The sequence below is a fragment of the Hakea prostrata genome, chromosome 9 (assembly GCF_041222555.1).
Source record: "Hakea prostrata isolate BN-2017 chromosome 9, UWA_Hpros_2, whole genome shotgun sequence".
Classification (NCBI taxonomy): domain Eukaryota; kingdom Viridiplantae; phylum Streptophyta; class Magnoliopsida; order Proteales; family Proteaceae; genus Hakea; species Hakea prostrata.
The window spans coordinates 10,097,932-10,118,072 of record NC_142608.1 but is presented as its reverse complement, the minus strand read 5'-3'; the positions used below and the strand labels follow the sequence as shown (position 1 = coordinate 10,118,072).

At 39.4% G+C, this 20,141-nt stretch overlaps 1 protein-coding gene across 1 annotated transcript in view; it reads left to right on the top strand.

Moving 5' to 3' along the window:
• The window catches only part of CLUB (TRAPP II complex TRAPPC10/CLUB), a 64,540-nt gene extending 45,146 nt beyond the window's left edge, over nt 1-19,394 (top strand). The window contains exons 12-21 of the mRNA XM_089168177.1: nt 1,428-1,638; nt 4,309-4,857; nt 4,971-5,183; nt 5,365-5,755; nt 5,848-5,938; nt 6,050-6,134; nt 12,415-12,604; nt 17,346-17,644; nt 17,867-17,957; nt 18,243-19,394. Of these exons, the coding sequence (XP_089024303.1) occupies nt 1,428-1,638; nt 4,309-4,857; nt 4,971-5,183; nt 5,365-5,755; nt 5,848-5,938; nt 6,050-6,134; nt 12,415-12,604; nt 17,346-17,644; nt 17,867-17,957; nt 18,243-18,418 (2,296 nt within the window). The 3' untranslated portion in view covers nt 18,419-19,394. The remainder of the gene's footprint in view (nt 1-1,427; nt 1,639-4,308; nt 4,858-4,970; nt 5,184-5,364; nt 5,756-5,847; nt 5,939-6,049; nt 6,135-12,414; nt 12,605-17,345; nt 17,645-17,866; nt 17,958-18,242) is intronic.
• The last annotated feature ends 747 nt before the right edge of the window (nt 19,395-20,141 follow it).

Genomic DNA, 20,141 nt, shown 5'->3' with positions numbered 1-20,141 from the left:
GATTTCAGCCGCTTTATCGTCTAGGCGCTGCCGCTTTGTGCGTTGTATTGCCGCTTGGGCGCTAAATTGGTCACTTTCTGACATTTTGTACCTAAACTTTTTTTATTGATTTTTTTTTTGTTAAGTCATATTTCTATTCTACAAAACCTCATACGAACTTAATTATTATTCATTTTGGATTCAGGAATCATTAAATGGAGAATTATCCAGAATAATATGATCCATTAATTCATTGCTTCGGTAAAAAAAATGTTAAAAAAAAAGCAGACAAATTAAATTCCGATTTGGATGTGAGGATTATTCGTTTACTTTAAAAAAGTTAGGTAAAACAATCGGATGTTTAAGTTGAGCAACAAGCTGATAATTGTATATATTCTAGACCACATCATGCATATTTTTCTCCTATACAACGAAAGATATTTTCCGTATACTTTGATTTTCATATTTATAATTTTATATAGTTCATAATCATATATTATGATGTTATTATATTATGTATTACCAAAAAAAAAAACATTATTACATTATGTTGATGTCTCCTATTGTATATTTGTATTATGATGAGATGAAATTATGTTTGTTTTTTTATAGTAATCTTTCATAAAAAAAATTATGACTCTTTAATATTTGTTTAGCTTATGGTAAAACCATATCAGCTTTTTGGTATACTATCTGTACCACAAAAAATAGTTGTCAAAAAAAAAAGTGCCCCAACTGCTTTGGTCTCCGTATTGCCACCTAAGACTTAAGCGGTGCGCGGTCGCCTTGACAACCTTGTTTCAATTACTCCATAGGAACTATAACATAAATTCTCTAAATTAGAAGCTGAATTGTATTTAGAGATTAGGCTTTATGAATCAGCTAATAATGCATACATATTAGAAGCTAATAATTATTGAAAAGTCGAAACTTCTAAGTCTGCAATGTAGTAACTAAACTACTACAGTCAAAATTTGCTTGTGAGTCCCATCCATATCTTCTAAAATCCTCAACAACACACAATATGGACTGTGACACTGTTCACTTGGACAATGTTCTTGCCTCTATTCTCATGTTTTGTCCTGCTGTTGCAGTACAGTTGAGTGGTCAAAATTGTGGTCAAGGGGACCTTCTAGTTCAGCAGGCTGGTTTGAGCTGGCCTCCAATGCTGGTTTGAATTGGTTCTATCTGGTTTGTTCCTTGGCTGGTTTGGATCTGCCAAGCTTTTACATCACTGATAATTTTTGAATGTCTACTTTTAGTTATAGAAATTGGAATCGACCAACAAGAATTTGGTCCTCAACATAAAAAGAAAAATTGAGATATAAAAATAGAAAATTGATCCATACTGATCTTGAGCTGAATGTAATATTAGTTGTTCAAATATCTTTAGTTGTCTTTTCTCATTTCATGAATCATGGTTCCTTACATCGATTATATGTTGGCAGCTCAGGTTTAGATTCATCTTTGAGGGTATCACCATCAAAAGGAAATGTGAGTTCTATGTCGCGAACCAACTCTTCACCAGGAAACTTTGAGAGCTCGGTTGACCGACCTATGAGACTTGCTGAAATTTATGTTGCTGTCGAGCATGCTTTGCACCAAACAATTTCTGATCCTGATTTATGGAAATCTTTATCTTCTATAGCGGACTTCGAGGCAAGTATCATACAATGTGGCTACAAGTAGCTTGTTGGATATTTCTTTTTGTGGATGCTAAAATCTTTTCTTTCTTGTATGACTCATTCTCTACTATTTTCTTGTTATTCTCGTTTCTTTTCTTGATAATGTTAATCATGTGCATGCCATTAGGTTCACGTCATTCATTAGTGTGCTCATTTATAGGCATGTGTGACAAGTTAAGTCATGGATGTTAAGGGGATGAACCCAGTATACAATTTTTATAATTACCAACACATGTAAAAAGATCTAACATATACTCTTTTGCCTAAGACAAGCATAGATACAATACAGGAGGAAATGCACAAACACAACACACAAGTAGAATCTGATAGCATATGTTGCACTGAAGCAGTCTGAAAAGTGTAAGGCACCCAAATCAAAGAATTCACATTGTGGAAGACCAAGATCATGCCAACACACATGCTCTGATGCTAGTACAACTCAAGAACTCAAAAAATGTGTTAGGGCACTAGTATTGTGCCACATGGAGGAGAGAGACGGAACCAACTGTTGGTTGGTGGGTTTAAAAGAAAAGGGGGGGGGGAAGATGTGAGGAAAAGCATGAAATGTTTGTGTGTTAGGGCAGCTGTGGCTAAGGCGCAGCATTGTATGTTGTAGGGGGTGACTGGCACCATTGTTTTATTTGTTTTGATATTAATCACTCATAGGCTGCCCTAAGACTCACATAAACATTCCATGCCTTTCCTCACATCTTCCCCCCCCCCCTCTTTTCTATGACCACCAACCAGCAGTTGGTTCCTTCCCTCTCCTCCATGTGGCATGATCCTGGGGTCCTAATATGAACTAGACCCCATCTAGCCTCTCCTTCCGCCCTTTCTATATAGATTAACTCCTTTGGCTCCCTCCTAGGAATTTGTCTTTCTCCACTTCTTCTACTTGGAACCTCATCCCATCTTCCTCCCCACCAGTCCCCTTGGCTTAGCTTGCTTGGTTCAAAGGCCACATTCCTCGTCAGGCCTTCACGGTTTAGAGAACTTTCTCACAATGCCTTCACACCAATCCATGCTCCACAACTACATTCAAACTGACCCATCCTTCATTTTCTGCAATGAAGACGGAACTACCCCCACCTCTTCTTTTCCTGTCCCTTTTCCAAATGTATCTGGCTCCTTGCCTTCTCCTCCATTTGGCATAGATCTAGATGTCCTTAGCCATTTGCTACTGAGAGCTATTGGCTTGCCTCCACTTTTGGGGGATCTATGATTGTTGATACTATAGGGAAGCTTTTGCTTGCTGCTTGTATGAGTTGTATCTCCCACATCTTGATGGAGCGTAACCTTTGCAGATGGACTCTGAAATCCAAATCCCTAAGCCGCTGATACTATAGGGAAGCTTTTGCTTGGTGCTTGTATCTGCCACATCTGGTTGAAGCGTTACCTTCATAGATGGACTTCCAAATCTAGATCCCTAAATCAGATTTGGAAAGCCATCTGCAAGGATGTACAATCCAGTCCCTCTCCGTCTCCCAAACTCCTTGTAGATACCCCAAGGTACAGGCACATTGTTGTTATCTGGGGACTAGATACTTGTCTTTTGTACACTCCTAGGCTAGCTTAGATTGGGTTGTGCTCCTGTTTATATATTATTTACTCAGAAAAAGGGGGGAAAAATCAACTCTCACTGCTTACATATTTAAACTTGATTCACACCCTCACCCATTGTCCAGAGGCACTCCCAACACATCCACACAAACACATGGAATAACTTAGAAAAATTCGTGGTCTTGTTGTATGGTTTGCTATCTTCTTGTTAACTATTTCACAAAGTGCATTCCCCTTTCTTTTTGTTGATTGTATGTTGAGTTTTATCTCGATAAGGGGATTCCTTCCTTTATTGAGATTTGGTGTCTTGGGACCAGACAACATCAGGTTGCTATAGACTGGATAAACAACATAAGGCTATTTTGGACTCATTAGTTAGTATTAATCACAACAAAGCAGAGGGACAATATAGATTGCTGCAGACCAGATCATTACCAAATTTATATGAGTTGTTGCTGATACCATCTTCACAGATAAAATTGTAGCTGAATGAATACATAATGGTGGTCCTCAGAAATATTCTTGAGCTGATGACACAAGCAGGTAAGGTAATGATAATCTTCAATTGCAGATAAAGGGTCATAATTTTCAATCCCTGTTAGCCTTTCTCACATGTAGCATTTTACGTGCACAAATAATTTCCACCAGTAATCAGCATCTTAAAGGTTGAGCATCACAAAAAAATTCCATAATCAAGAGCACCTGCAAAAATCTTGAAACTCCTCTTATGGCAGCTTCCAGCAGCGGTTGCTAGGCATCTCCATTAAAGTAGAAAATAATGTAAGACCTCAAATTTATGTGAAATTGGGGGACTGCCAGCTATTGTTCTAATGGCATTTCCCCTTTCTGTTGATACCTTCTCTTTCCTTCACCAGTTTTGGTTCTCAAGTTCTTAAAATTGTTACACTTCTCAAGGAATTTTTTTTTGGGGGTTGGGGGGGGGGGGTTGAGTAGAATTCCTTGAAGCTTGAGATTCATGAGAGAGTTATTTCGAAGTGCATGCTCCATGGGTATTTTGATGCATTGTATTGCTTGTGCCTCTGTATCTGTTTGCCAGCCTAAGTCTTGCACCGTACCTGTGCAGAAGAAGTATCTTGAACTAACAAAAGGTGCTGCGGATAATTACCACCGTTCATGGTGGAAAAGGCATGGAGTTGTCCTTGATGGTGAGATTGCTGCTGTATGCTATAGACATGGAAATTATGACCTAGCTGCGAAGTCATACGAGAAAGTTTGTGCTCTTTATGCTGGTGAAGGATGGCAAGACCTTCTGGCTGAAGTTCTCCCAAATTTGGCTGAATGTCAAAAGATTCTTAATGATCAAGCTGGTTATCTATCTTCTTGTGTGAGATTGCTATCACTTGATAAAGGTTTATTCTTGATCAAGGAACGTCAAGCTTTCCAGTCAGAGGTGGTTCAGTTTGCACACAGTGAAATGAAGCACCCTGTGCCCCTGGACGTATCATCATTGATAACATTCTCTGGAAATCCTGGCCCACCTCTAGAGTTATGTGATGGGGACCCTGGTACATTATCTGTAACAGTCTGGAGTGGCTTTCCTGATAATATAACTCTTGATTCACTTAATCTTACCCTGATGACTACGTCTGGTGGTGTTGATGATGGGGTTAAGGTATGCTTACTGTTGCATGTAATGTTATTCATTTTCCTTATTAGGAGGAGTTTATATTGGTCTGCTATTTCATTTTTCCCTTCAGTTTATAATGACGCGTTCTTGATTTTCAGGCAACTAGTAGCTCCTCTACTATAATACTTAAGCCTGGCAAGAACAGCATTACCCTTGATCTACCCCCACAGAAACCTGGTTCCTATGTACTGGGGGTTCTTACCGGGCAAATTGGGCACTTGATGTTTAGATCGCATAGTTTCTCCAAAGGAGGCCCTGCAGACAGTGATGATTTTATGAGCTATGAGAAGCCTACAAGACCTATTTTGAAGGTGGTATTCTGAAGTTTATATTGCCCCAAAAAGGATTAGGGTCCAGAACTTTTAAGTTACGCCAGTAGTGAATTTGTTAATGATAATGTGGTTATGCAATTGATTCTGTAGTCGGTGGGCGTGCGCTAGGGAGATAAATTTGCTGATGGCTTTTGCATCTAATGGATTTCTTCTCTTTCAGGTATTCAAACCGAGACCACTGGTTGATCTTGCTGCTGCTGTGTCATCTGCTTTGTTAATGAACGAGCCTCAATGGGTTGGACTTATAGTAAAGCCTCTAGACTACTCCCTCAAAGGTGGGGTCTTGCATATAGATACTGGTCCAGGACTGAAGATTGAGGAGTCCCATGTTATTGAGATGGAGAGCTACACTAAGGTTATTCAGAGTGCTGGTAGCACAGGGGATGTTAATAATGCTGGAGGGGGGTGCTCTTCTGTTCCTGAAGACTTTAAGCAGTTATCACTAACTGATGGTAAGATAGTGTTGCCTGACTGGGCAAGCAATGTAACTTCTGTGTTGTGGATTCCAGTCCGTGCCATTGATGACAGGCTTGCAAGAGGATCATCTTCAGGTTTGCATATGATCGTCAATAAGCAATTGGTCCAATATAGAGATATTGTTTGTTGCATCTTTTTGCTAAATTAGCTGCTGTTTAATTGACAGTTGTTCCTCAGACACAGAGTATTGTGGATGGGATGAGGACTGTAGCCCTGAAACTTGAGTTTGGAATATCCCACAACCAGATTTTTGAAAGGCATAATCCTTTCCATTTTTCTTCAAGCTTCTGAGTTCTGACTACAGAAATCATATTTGTTAAATATCTGTATATCGAAGTTTATTCTGAAATACCTTGCTTCAATTACAGGACAGTTGCTGTACATTTTACGGACCCTTTTCATGTGAGCACTCGTATAGCAGATAGGTGTAAAGACGGAACTTTGCTTTTGCAGGTATCTCTTTGTAATTTCAGAATGTTTTAATCTCACCTTATTGTGTCCAAGTTTTAGAGTATCGCCTGTATCGGTATTGGGTATCATACCTGTCTGGTGATTTAGAGAGACATATCACATTGTATTGTGTTGTATTGAAGACATATATTGGAGGGTGCAGAAACGCATGGAGAAACACATTTCTGGAACAGTAAACACTAAATAAGTATCATGCATAAATACTAGAATGGAGAATAATGTATTACCAAATAAACATGTTAAATTGATTTCATTATAACAGATTGGGCTTCTTACATGTTGTTATAGTTAGCCATGAAGGGTCCTAGATGCGAAGGATGATGTTTAAGCATTCCTTGATTTGTTTTCTAGTCCGGAAGTGTGAAGATCTGAGATCAAGTGCAAGATTTTAGACTCTTGTTTGAGAGTTTTCCTTAATTTTCTATTAAGATACAAGTTGTATCAAGTTTGTGAGAGAGAATTGTTTTTTCTTCTCTCCTTTTTTTTGGAAGTTGTTGGTCAAGTGTAATGGAAAACAGAGAAGAAATGAGGAAGAGAGGAGAGGTCAAATTTATCTGGAGCTTCAATTCTGAAATTATGAAGACTTCAACGCATAATACTTCTGTTTATAACCTTCAGAATACAATAAAATCAGAGACTAACTAGTGATGCAGGTTTTTATGTGTGTGTGTGTGTGGGATGAATAGCTAGTACTGCAGTTTGCAGACTCTTCTGCTTGAGCTTGCATTGAGGTTTTGGTTGATATCCCCCTTCCTTTCAAGGAGGAAGATTGCCGTTGGCTCATGCTACTAGATCTTGCTCTTGAGGGCAATCTCACCCTTGAGAAAAAGCGAGATCTAGATCAAGTTGGCGAGATCTCGCTCGAGATTTGGTACTTTTTTCCCTGCCAACTCAAGTGAACTTGAGGGCCCATCTCGGTGGGTTTTAAGGGCCAGTTTGGGTGCAAAGTTGGTATTTAGCTTATTTTAGGCCTTCTGAACACAATGATGGGCTTAGATTTGTTAGAAAATGACTCTATTTATGAGTTTTTCTAATTCAACCCCAAGTTTAAAACCAAAATGCTGCAAGAATGAACATGCAAGGTTATTAAAACATGGAATATAGAACTATTAGGGCATATAAATGAAAAGCAAGTGATGAGATACATCAAATAACTAAAATAGCAACAAAATTCCATCCATATGAGTACAATAGAACATCACATTAACGACTCTTGAGAATATAATAATACAACCACCATAAGTTCAATATAAATTGAAGGCATAACTACTTGGTGTGGAAACAAGATTTTGAAGGGGTCAAGGTTGAGTACATCAGGGATGAAGAAGTGGATGACCTAACATGTCTTCCCCGTCTTCGTCAACTCCTCCTCCCCCACCTCTGACATCCCATTCCCCCCCGCCACCCACAAATGACCCTCCTAAGTCTTGGACATCCCTCTTCTCCAACCACTCCACCATCACTGAAAATCTTAACCTCACCTTCGTCCCACCTAAAATCACCAACTCAACTTTGCTTGCTCACTGCCCATCCACCGCCATTGCCTCTGGTATCCATCGATGGAAAATCACCATTATTGGCCAATTCCTTGGCCTTATCCCCCCTAAGCATCCTATAAACCTCCCTTGCTAAACAATGGAAAGTTACAGGTCTCATGGAGACATACCTGTTAGATTCTGGGATCTATCTCTTCAATTTCTCCTCTCTGGATTGTCAAGCCCGTGCCTTATAAGGATCGCCTTGGTCTATAGGCAAGGCCCAAGTCTTCACTAAGCCTTGGTCTCCATCCTCGCCTCTCCGCAGGTTGATTTTAGCACCATAACCCCTGATTAGTCTCCCTGGTCTCCTCTTGAATTTTGGAACAACGATTGCCTCAACTGAATTGGCTCTGCAATTGGCAAACCTCTGCGTACAGATGCTAAAACCCTTTCGATGGAAAAGCTCTCCTATGCGCGCTTGTGTGTGGAAGTATTTGCTACAAACCCTCTCCCGTCGACTATCTCCATTTCTGACAATTATGGTTTGAAGTATGATCAACTAATCGTGTACGACTGGGTTCCTTTTTGCTGTGCTCTGTGTTCATCTTTTGGTCATGAAGAAAAATCCTGCTCCTCTTTAGATCCCACTCACCCTTGTAGTGCCCCCTTGCCGCCATGTCCGGAAGAACGTATGACTGCTGTTGATGGCCTTACTGAGGATCGATTACATTTTCTTGCTACTCAAATCGACGGTGTTCCTCGATGTACAATTGACGCCTTGGAAAAAATCACAATTTCCAACCCATATTTTGTAGTTGTTAGCCCATTTGCCTCTTCTCCCGTGCCTGTTAATCCTCCGGCAATTGTAAACACCTACCGTCGAAGAGGAAGCAAGCCAAAAAATCTGCTGCCGGTGATTTGTGACTCTTCTCCCAAGATTCAGATCCGTACCTGCTACAAAAGTCTGAACTTTATAGATCCTGTAGCCATGCTGAAGACTACCTCTGCAACTCAAAGACTAGTCGATGCTCTGTTTGCTCCCATCTCTGAAGGCTTGTTGCACACTGCTTAAGCTCCGCTTGAACCTTCTAAAATGTGAATAGTACCTCAAAACCTTGACGATCATGTTACTGATAGCCTATTGGTGCCTTCTTCCTCCGCAAAACCTACCTTGGTTCATTCTGAAGCCACCTTGCAAATTACTGCTGGTTCTCTCCTGTATCCTGAAGATAAAGCTCCCCTCACTCATCCCCCTTGTTTACCAACCCTTAAATCCAATTTGATTCCCGCGATGGCGGCCCACCACAAATCCTAGCCCAAGCCCATGTCCCCTGGCTCTTCTTCCATTTTGGGCACTTTACCTGGAACTTACCCCAAGCCCAACCAGTTCGGCCACTTACCCTCTTCAAAATTTGGACCCCTAACTAACCCATCTCACAAGATCTCTGCTTGCAAGCCCACAACCCAAACCCAACTTAAACTTCCCAACTCTATTAGCCCTATTTCCCAAGCTTTAACCCACCATTACACCCCCCAACCCAACACCCACTCCCTATTATCCAAGAGTACCCGTATCACTCTCTCTCCCTTGTTTCTCTCCCTTTGCCCACCCCCTTAAGCCACTAACCCTTCTAGATCCTGTTTCCCCTTCCTCTAGCTCAACCATTGACCCTGACCTTTTTGAAACTCCTTCCCCTCTCAGCTCCCCCCTTGTGTGAGTCTCCCCAATCCAACCCCCTTTACCCTCTCCCAAGCAACAATATGAATGCCCCCTTACTTTGGTCTAAATGTTGGACTTCATTATTTGGAATGTCAGGGGGCTCATTTCCCTTACTAAACTAGCCTGTCATCCCCTTACCCTTTGGAGGGCCCTTAATCTTGCCCTCCTTTCCCAATCCTACCTTAGCGACTGCCATATCCTTGTAATCCCAAGTTGTTTCCTTTGTTGGAATGGTACGGAGGCCCTTGACCTCCTCTTCTTTTCTTGCCCATTTTCCAGATCTATCTGGGAAAAAGCCCTATCATTCATTTGGCCCCGGTCGAGGCGCTCCTTCGGTTTTGCTAGTGATTGGCCTTGGATTCTGAGAAAATTTTCAGGTTCTACCATTTGTGATTAGGTTGGTAAGCTCATGTTTTGTGTCACTGTCTATCATCTTTGGTGGAAGTGCTATCTTCTAGATGGGCTTCCAAATCCCGTTCCAAAGATATGATTTGGAATGCTATCTTCTTTGTTGTCTTTTTAAGGCTTGTAACTTATCCCCTCCCCTTGATTGATGATACCTCAAGGATCAGGCTTATTGTTTTCTCCTAGGGCCTCATCTCTTCACTTCGGTCTCCCTCTTAAAGGCCTCTTAGTTTCCCTTTTCGTCATTTATATTATTTATTCATCCAAAAAAAAAAAGTTCAATATAAATCACAAGTTCATAACGGAAGTGTTGGGTATGGATCATGCTTCACATTCTATTGCTGACAACATTCCCCCGGGCATGTAAAGGCCATATATCACTTTGGGCCGCGTTTCCTTTGTAGTTTGGGCTTGGGCCCATATATAGCTATTGTGGCTTAGGGAAGTTGTTGATGAGAGGAGGCAAAAAATGAACTTGTGAAGCTGTCGGCAAGTTGGGTGGCGAGAGGAGGCGAGAAGAGGTGAGATAGGTCGAGGTCTTTCCTTTCCCCCCTTCCGTCGTCCCTTGACCCCCATCTTTTGCTAGTGTGGGCCATCAAGGGCCCACAAGTTTTCCCCTCCTCCCTTACCGCTCTTTCCTTTAAAAAATTGCATGGACTCCCCCTCTCTTAGCTCTCTCTCTCTCTCTCTCTCTCTCTCTCTCTTTAACCGTGTGCACCGTCCCCCTCCCTTACCTCTCTTTCGTTCTAACCATGTGGACCCCCCTCCCTTTTCTCTTCCAAAACCTTCTCTTTTCTAAACTAGACCTAGTCCACATCCCCCCCCCCCCCCAACAAAAAAATAAAATATAAAAATTTCTACTAGGTTGACCCTATCTCCCCCCACTCCTCCTTTTTGGACCTATCCTCCAACCCCCTCCCCCTTCCTCTCTCAACCTGCCTCCAGCCCATCCCGTAACCTTCTTGTTTTCTTCCCCCTGTCCCGACCTTGGCCCATCTCTTTGTTTCCCCTTTCTGAGCTAGACCCATCCCCTCTTTTGGGGACTTCCCTTGACCCCATTTTGATGTGTATTGGTGAGCCTGGGTACTTCTGATTCCAAGACCCCTTCCGCTCTGCTTCGGGAGTGGAGGAGAAGTTTCCGCTCTACTCAAGTTTCGAGATTGTCTTGGCTCTTTGTGCCCAACCTTTAGTGCCTAGCTTCTTGTATTTTGTTTTGTTCTTTGGCCTTGTTGGCTTCTGCCCTCTATTTTCTTCTTGTTCCCTCCCCCCACCCTTTTCCTTTCCTTTTGGTTAATGAATTTTTATTCATCTGAAAAACAGAATGCCAACAAGTTGATTCACAACTGAATTATGAATAACTCCTAGAAAATACCTGAAATCAGGGAGGTATGGCTGCCTTAAACCCTTAAACATAATATCTAATTCTTCTTATTTACTTCATATAAAGCCTTCTAGGAAAATAGCACAATAGGGTGCTGCACCCTAACTGAAAGAATACAGAACTATCAAGAGGGCAGCAGCAGTGGCTTACCAAGAAAGGACGGAAGACTTTGGAGTGGAAGAACCACGATAGAGACCTTTTAGTACACTCTAAATAGTCTGCTATTGTACCAGTACAATTGAAATTGAAATCAGAGAAGAAAAGAAGGGATGAACTCCATTTCACCTGGAGCTCACGTCTGAAATTATGAAGACTCCTAGTCATCATACTATAACTTTCAGAATGCAATAAAATTAGAGATAACAAGACTTTAAGGTCTCCTAGTTCAAATCTAACTTCATAGGACTTAAAAGTCCTATATTCATTCAACCTCCCAAGGCTAGTGCTTGATGCTAAATTTTGAAGGACTCTTTTCTCTGTTTGCCCTTTATTAGTGTCAATGGTATCTGATGTATTGAGATATATTGGTTAGCATGCCTTGATGCAACCATAAAACCCTATATTGAATGTGTCTATATGCATCAAGAGTATTGTATTGTATTGGTTAGTATGTATTAATGCACCCATAAAACCCTTGACTAAAGATATTAATGTCTATCAACAGATACATATTGATGCCATTTGATAAAAGGCATAAAAAATGTATCTGTGACTAAATTGGTATCTATAAATATCAGCTGCCACTATATGATATGGACTGTTACTTAATTCTCTTGTACCATTATCTGAACTGTGTTGAGGTGAAATACATTTTTTGTTGTATGAGAACCAGAGTCTATTGTGATATAGACATAGTTCCAGGCAATCTTGATATAAAATGAGTGAATATAGGTACTTCCCTTTCTATGATATGATTAAGCACTCAGACTTATTTTTTCTGGCTGAAGAAATAATTATATGGTTACATAAAGGATCATCTTCATTTTTTTGCTCGTTTAGGGTTATATTTATGCTCTGTTGACGAATTGTTCATATATTTTCCAAAACCGAGAACATATATATTATGCAGTAGATTTAATTTTCTCTCATTATATTATGCAGTGTGTAATTCATGCCGCTTTGGATAGGGTATTGCAGGAATCTACTTTTAAAATATTATGTGTTATCACTCATCTCTCAGCTTACATGTATATTCATTAACAAAGTCATATTACGTATTAAAGTCTATTTTAATGAATTTTGTTTTTCTGAAGTATCAATTTTCAATGTTGTTGCAAGGTGATACTACACTCCCAAATGAAGGCCACATTGACCATCTATGATGCCTGGCTGGATCTTCAACTTGGATTTTCTCATATAGGACAAGGAAATGGAAGACCAACTTCAAGCTTCTTCCCACTTGTCATATCTCCATTTTCAAGAGCCGGCATCCTGTTTGGGATACGCTTGGGGAGTGTTGCTTCTGGAGGTAATCCACATTTCTTGATATTCTGAGCTGCTTAGCATGGACAAAGTTATTTGAAGATCCCTCATTGGCCCCACGAATAAGATTAGCATTCTTGAAATTCACATTTTATGAACAGATACGCTTTTTTTTGTTGGGGGGTGGGGAGCACAGAATAGGGGCCAACTCTTTTCTGATTATTCAACTGCAGTTATCAAGGTGTCTGTGTGGATTAGTAGGGGCATATGTGGATCCACCCTTTTTGTAGGACACCTTGCACCTGTCTAATTGGCATCAAAGCATATTTTTACACTTATTTATGCCAAATATGGCTTACATAAGTTCTTTTGTATTTGTAATTTCATATATGTAAGCTATTATTCATAAATAAGTAAATACTCCATATTTCTGATGAAAGTAGTTAAAAAATGGAATTCCGTACAGATAATGGTCAACCCCCTTGTTTCCATTTGTTTGTGATCTTTTTGTCTTTTAGTAATTTAATTATTTATTCATTCAAAAAAAAAAAAAAAAAAAATAGTCAACCCCTTAGTTTCAAGAGCAAAAACTAAAATTTTGGTGGTAGGTGAAAAACATTCAAACTTTCTAATGCTGTGGTTTTCTTAAATCTAAAATTTCCATCAAATTTAATTCGATAACCAAAAAATAAATTGCTAAAAACAAAAGTGAGGCAAAATGTTCATTTGTTTTAATATATAATTATTATTATTATTATTATTATTTTTTTACTTAGGATAACTTTGGCAGGACTTCTGCATATAAATAAGGTTTGGCCAGAACGTAGCCTCCTAATAGCTTGCTTCTTCAGTTCCTACCGTCTTTTATTTTTGGGAAAATTTCAGGGATACCCCAATAATTGGCAAAAGCATGGACACCCAAAACTATGCCAAGTTGGCAATGTCCCCTCAAAATGTCTCTTAAATTTGCACAGTAGTAATACCATGTTAGCAATTTCTGTTAAGTCATGATTAGATAATTTCGTAATTCCTATATTGTCCTTAATCTCTTGTGACTTTACAATGTTGCCCCTAGTGAAAGAGAACCCTGAATTTCATTTTCTTTCTTCCTGCATTTGTCATTTTATATTAAGATATAGAATAATACAACTAAGGGTATATTCGGTTTATTTGTCATTTCCTCTAACTAATTAACGGTTCCGTTGGTATCTGATGACTACCAATTTGGCTTAGTTTTAGGGTGTGTATTTTTTTTTACCAATTATCTTGGGGTTTCCCTGAAATTTCCCTTTATTTTTATGTTTATATCTGATGACTTGATGAGGCTATGTGTTGATTTTGACGACTTATGACTTTATGTTGCGTAACTGATATATTTATGAAATAATACTGGAAAGTGATTTGTGTAGGCCTAAGCACCTAGGGAGGACTTGGAACTCCTAGACAATTTTGTGGTTGATTAGTGTCTCAGCAGTCCCTGTTAATACTAGATAATTAGTGTTTGCAAGGGTCTAAACAGCCCTGAGGTTTGGCGTGAATCAGATTTTCGTACAAAAAAAAAGGAAAAAAATACCAATTTTCATCCACATCCCCATTGATACCTAGAAATATCCATATAAGAACACATTGTAATCCTTTGACCAAAACTGTTAGGTTAAAGTTTTTTTGGAACCAAATTGCTCTTCCTACTAGTAATTTTAATTAGAAAAGTAAAAAAGGTACTGGCATATGCATGTGTCATCTCTTACACAGGAATCTCAACAATGGCTAGAGGAACATCCGGAAGACTGCTGCTGTTGGTGGCCATGGCAGTGGTGATCATCCATTGTCTTTTCATTGCAACTATTTCGGATGTCATATGGGTTTTTGGGTTCTGTTGTAAGCTAAGGAATTATTATTCAGAGAATTCTGGTTTATTCACAGCCCTAAATGTGGTATTTATACTTTACAATCAGTGGGTAGCCTACTTTGAGTAGGAAGGGGAACACAAGGTTTGAGAATGGAAGGGAAAAACAGTCTAAACAAACTAGGACATTAAGTAATAATGGAACAACTAAAAACGGCAACTAAACCAGGGAAAACTAGAAATAGGGGAGGGAAAGAGAGTGAAAATCCCTCTTGATATCTAGCAGTAGTATTAGTCTTGAGAGGGGTCTTCTGGGAACCTCTTCTAACAACAGTTCCCCTCAAGTTGGCTTAGATAGGATCGAACACAAGCCCAGGTAGCCCTTTGGTGTAGACATCTGCTTCTTGATCTTCAAACTACAAATGACAGAGAGTTATGCTGCTTTCCAACTTCTTCTTGATAAAATGCTTGTCAATCTTCATACGTTTGTTGTATCCTGTTGTAGTGGATTACAGGTATACTTACAACAGCTTTTTTTTACAATAGAGCATCATAGGATGGGATACTGGCACACCAAAATCTTCAAGTAGACTACACAGCCATAATAATAGTTCATGAACCCCTTTGCCATTAGTCAAATCTCTGCTTCAGCACTAGATCTTGCAGCAACATTCTGTTTTTTTCCTATGCCTGGTGACCAGATTTTTGCGTAAAAAAGTACAGTATTTCGAGGCGGATTTCTAATCTTGTGATTCCTCCTGTCTACATCAATGTAGGCTTTAATACAGAGATGATCATGTGGGGACAGAAGAACAACCTTGCTTGGAGCAAAGGGAGGTTATTGAGAAAGAAGCAATAGAAATGTCCTGGGGTTAGGGTTTTAAAAGTGAAGATGGAGAGAGCAAAGTGGAAGACATTTCACACCATGTTTTCCCGATCCAAAAGGCTTAGGACTCTGCCTGAGCCCAAGCACCAAATTGGACAGAGACATTTGTGTTTGGGTCCTCCATATTTATCCACCAATTTTATTTTATTTTTTTACAATAGAACCTAGAAATCTGATAAAATAATAATGATACACAATGCATTAGAAAGGGAGAAGCTTGATCATCTGATGAAAGTAGAAAGTTGTGGATAATTGCATAGAAGAGTGAACACGTAAGCTTTAAGCCTTTACGTTTACAGTTCTGATAACAAAGTGCTCCGGTGTGTTAATCGTCTCTGTGGGAATCTGCTGAAGGACCCTAACCAGGATACCTAAGAAATTCAAGAAACTCAAGATCATTCTGCCGAAATTATCTCCATCAGGCAAATCCATCTTTTGATCTTTCATTTCCAGTTGCAAGTTCATAAACATCGTTGACATACATATCATCTGTCAAGAAAAAGAACACCACTACAGAGCCGGTGGAAGGGTTAAGAATGTCCGCCCCCTCAAAGAATTGATTAGTGTAGGGAAGATGGGTGAAGGGGATATTCCTTCACCTACTTCTTTTGTTCACAAAATTTATATATAAAGTAAAAGTCATTATCATGGAATAATTGACATTACATTCCACTTAACAGGGAAATTTAATGATAGGGTCATTATTATCATGTTTCTAACAATAGAGGGGATGCAAGTGTTATTATCATACTACAAGGGAGTCTAACTGTCATTCAGCCAACTAAAGTGGAGGTAACTGTGATTTACCCGTTAGATTTCCATCTAACCCCGTAAATCCTGCCTCCCTAACTTCATAAAGGTGGGTCAAGACCTCCTTCAAATTCATGTGTGTGGATAGGACAATCAGCAGGATTTGTACACACAGATTCAAGGTTCCACTCTTAAATGCTTCTTATCTTACAGAACAAATCTTCTACCAAACTTTCTGTTATGGATTTAGTTAGTTGTTCCAATTGTAAAAGGATGAGGGCTGGTGTATGTACATTTGCCCTGATCTGTTTGAGGACTAGTCAGAAAAGCATAATATGCCTGGTTCCAGTTGCAGTTGGTTGTATCTGATGGTGATGGTGTTGGACACAGGAGCAGGGGCTGGTGATGGTGTTGTCTGCAAGGTGGAGCTGAGGTTATGTGTTTTTTGTTTTGGGAACATGAGTGAAGGGCATATTTCTTCACCCTCTATCCTGAGATCAGGATCATAGCATTTTGGGGGGTTTAGACGAAAACGTTGACAGTGATGTCGTCATTTAATATTTGTTTTTGTAATGAAATGAATGGGTATGCTTGCTATTTTATATGAATACGAGGGGAGTTTCTGTCTATTTTCAAATTAAGAGGGGCAGTGTACAGCATTAGTTAAGGTACTGGGAGAGGGAAATATCATTTACCCTTGTAATAATTTACTAAAATTCTGACTGAGCCTCAACAAATGGTTTGCATGTCTTTCCTTTGACTTGGAAGTCCTTATATTTCTATGATTTGGTATGATGTACCATTTAGTGAGGGCCACCAATCATTAGTCAAGAATACACCTTCATTAGGGTTGACAAGAGGAGAGCTGAATTTTAATTAATCTGATTGAGCATACCATGTTGGCTCATATAGCTCGCGTAGAATCTTTTTGTCTGGGGACTTGGAATCAGTGGTGTCAGCATTAATTAATAAAATGGTTTCAAATTCTGTTATTAAAGTTTCTATTTAAGGGTGGTTTCACCCCAAAAAAATGATGTATTATTCACATAGGAATCCGTGGATTAATACCCTTTTCTTTGGTACGTATTCTTCCCACTTACCAAGGGATGGGCCTTGGTGCACTGGTCTGTGGACTACAGTTGAAGCCCTGATATCAAGGCACCGAAATGACCTCTCTTGGTATCAAAGCCTTTGGTGCTGGGTTTGCCCTTTTTATTCTTCCCAGTTATTACACCATTAGACCCATCCCTCATTGTTTACATTTTGATTATTATGACATGCGGTTAATAATTTCTTGTTTTACAGATGAAGCTGAGTGTTTGCATCCTGACAGTATATTAAACATTCGATATGGAATCTCTGGGGATAGAACTGTTGGAGCACATGCTTCTGTGGCTATGGAAAATTCTGAATCAGTTGGTGATAAACAGGATTTGCTCTTCAGGAGTGCACTTATTCTACAGAGGCCTGTGCTTGATCCATGTCTTGCAGTTGGTTTCCTTCCTCTTCATTCAGGTGGCCTAAGAGTTGGGCAGCTGATCAGTGTGAAATGGAGAATCGAGAGGCTGAAGGATCTTGAGGAGAACGCAAATTCCAGTGACAATGCAAGTCCTAAGAAACTCATGATTTTGCTCAATAAGTAGGTTACGGTTTAGTAGAATCAGTGGGGATGGGCTTACCCACTTCTGTAATATTGAGGCCTCACTGAGCAATCAATCATGAATATTCATTATGCGTAAATCCAACAAGCAAGTTTCTTTGATTTATCAAACTGGATAATTTTTAATTCTCTTGATTGAAATACTCTTTTACCAATTCTTGAACAGGCTGAGGTGCTGTATGAAGTCAATGCAAATCCTGAGAACTGGATGATTGCTGGGAGGAAGCGAGGACATGTTTCATTGTCTGCAAAGCAAGGTTTGTTACTCATTTGATGTGCTTCTGTTTGGTTGATGCGTCAGTGAAATATAGGGTTAGTCCTGGGATTCCAAAAGTGGTCCAACAGAATTTGCTTTCTTTGTGTATACTGCAAATATCACCAATCTGTGATGTAGACAAATGAAGTATGTCATATAGGTGTTAACTTTGTATTTTCACTACCCACTCGACCATTTAGTAATTAGCCCTAGCTTTTGATCTCTCAAGCCTCACTTTTGTGCAGCGTCCAAATTTAGATGGGTTATAACTTTTGTAATATTGCAGGATCAAGGATCATCATCTCAATCATTTGTGTGCCACTGGTGGCTGGATATGTTCGTCCTCCTCAATTAGGTCTTCCCAATATTGATGTGGCAAATATAAGCTGCAACCCTCCTGGGCCTCATCTGGTCTGCGTCTTGCCACCACCTCTGAGCTCCTCATTCTGCATCCCAGCATGATTAACACTTGAGTTCTTCCTTCGTCCTCTCTCTCTCTCTCTCTGTGCTAGATTTCTAGGTGTTTTTTAATTTTTATTATTATTAAAAAAAACCTTGTGATTTGAAATCCCCCTCCCTCTTGAATCCTATTGATATAGCTTTGTAAATCCCCCTCCCAAGTTGGATAATAAATATTGTAGAGTGATCGAGTGTTCAATTTTGACTTCCTTTTTCCCCCATTTTGTTTTGTTGTCTTCACTATGTTTTGGTCTTTCATTTTTTCCGTTGCTTATCTAAGCTTCATGAGTTTCGAGATTTGATTGAAGAAGGTAAATTATTAGCATGCATGTATTGACTTTGATGTAATGGTCACTAAAAGGATCCTGGATATTTCTGCGGGAGTACAACATGGTTGATATTCCGAAATATTCACCTCTTTTTTTGTTCCTTGTCTGGTTGAAGTTCCTTCGAAAATATATTCCCATTGTGTGTTCTAGTGGTTGTGGAACGTCTATATATTCCAACCTTCTAAGCCCTTCAAATCCTGTCCCTAGTGGAATCTCAAACTATTCTAATGTGCCTTTAGAAACCCATTTTCTCATCTGCTGGTACTAAACACAATCATTTTTGAGTGGATAGGAATCTCACCTGCTGCTAGTTTGGGAGGAACTTGCATTCCTCACTACTGTGTCAATCGGTGTTCTGAGAAAATCATAATCCCTATGTGATCTAATTCTTGAGAATGGTTGAGAGAAATAATAGTGTGAGAAAGAAACTGCACAATGGTGGTGTGCAGTCTCATAACCTTGCAACTCACCTGTTCTAACAAATGAGAGATTTATACTCGTTTGGTTGTGTGAATCTTCGGAATAATGAAATTCAGAGATTCACCTTTTTGCGCTAAAAACGTAAATCTGTAGATTTATGTGTATGAGGTGAAATCCAGAGATTTCATCCCTATTGTAAAAGGGTTAAATATTTGAACCATGACTTCATAAATTGTTTTTTATGATGAAACTACAAATTTCATTCCAAAGATTCAGGCTAACCAAACAGTTAATTTTAAGAATCATGACTCCATAGATTTGAATTCTCTAGATTTTTTAAATCTTCAAACTCAAGTAACCAAACATGCCCTTAACTTATTTTGGTACAGCAGAGACCCACCTAGTCCCCTAATCAAATGATCAAAACAACATTCACCATAGAAAAATTGGATGATTCTTACTAATCGGTCACTCAACAGTTCTCCTGGCACGACACGGAGAATCATGGATAAAAGTTGTGGGAAAGGGTAATTTTGCAACTCAGCCACCTATCTACCAATGTTATGTAGAATAAAATTGTATTAAGAGAGCTACGATAAGCATTTTATTCCTAGGCAGCCTAAGAAAACTATAAGATGTAGCAATTATAGAAATGAATATCTTTTTTTGGTCAGAAAAACCCATGTATTTCTTGCTCATTGAGCAAAACAGACTAGCGACCAATTGTTAGAATATGATGTAACGATTCCCAGAAAGGAATTTGAACCTGGGTGTTTCGGCAGTTTCCTGTGCATGGACTCTACCCTTATTGTGTAGTAGAGAATCGTTAGGGAATAATATGTGCTTCCGTGACGGAAATTCATTGTCAACATAGTCGTTGACGTCTTGACTTACTCGTAGTGGTGTAAACAGATCGGATAGTGGTAATATCGTACCCGCATTCTATTATATTTGGACGGATTCGGATATTTGCTATC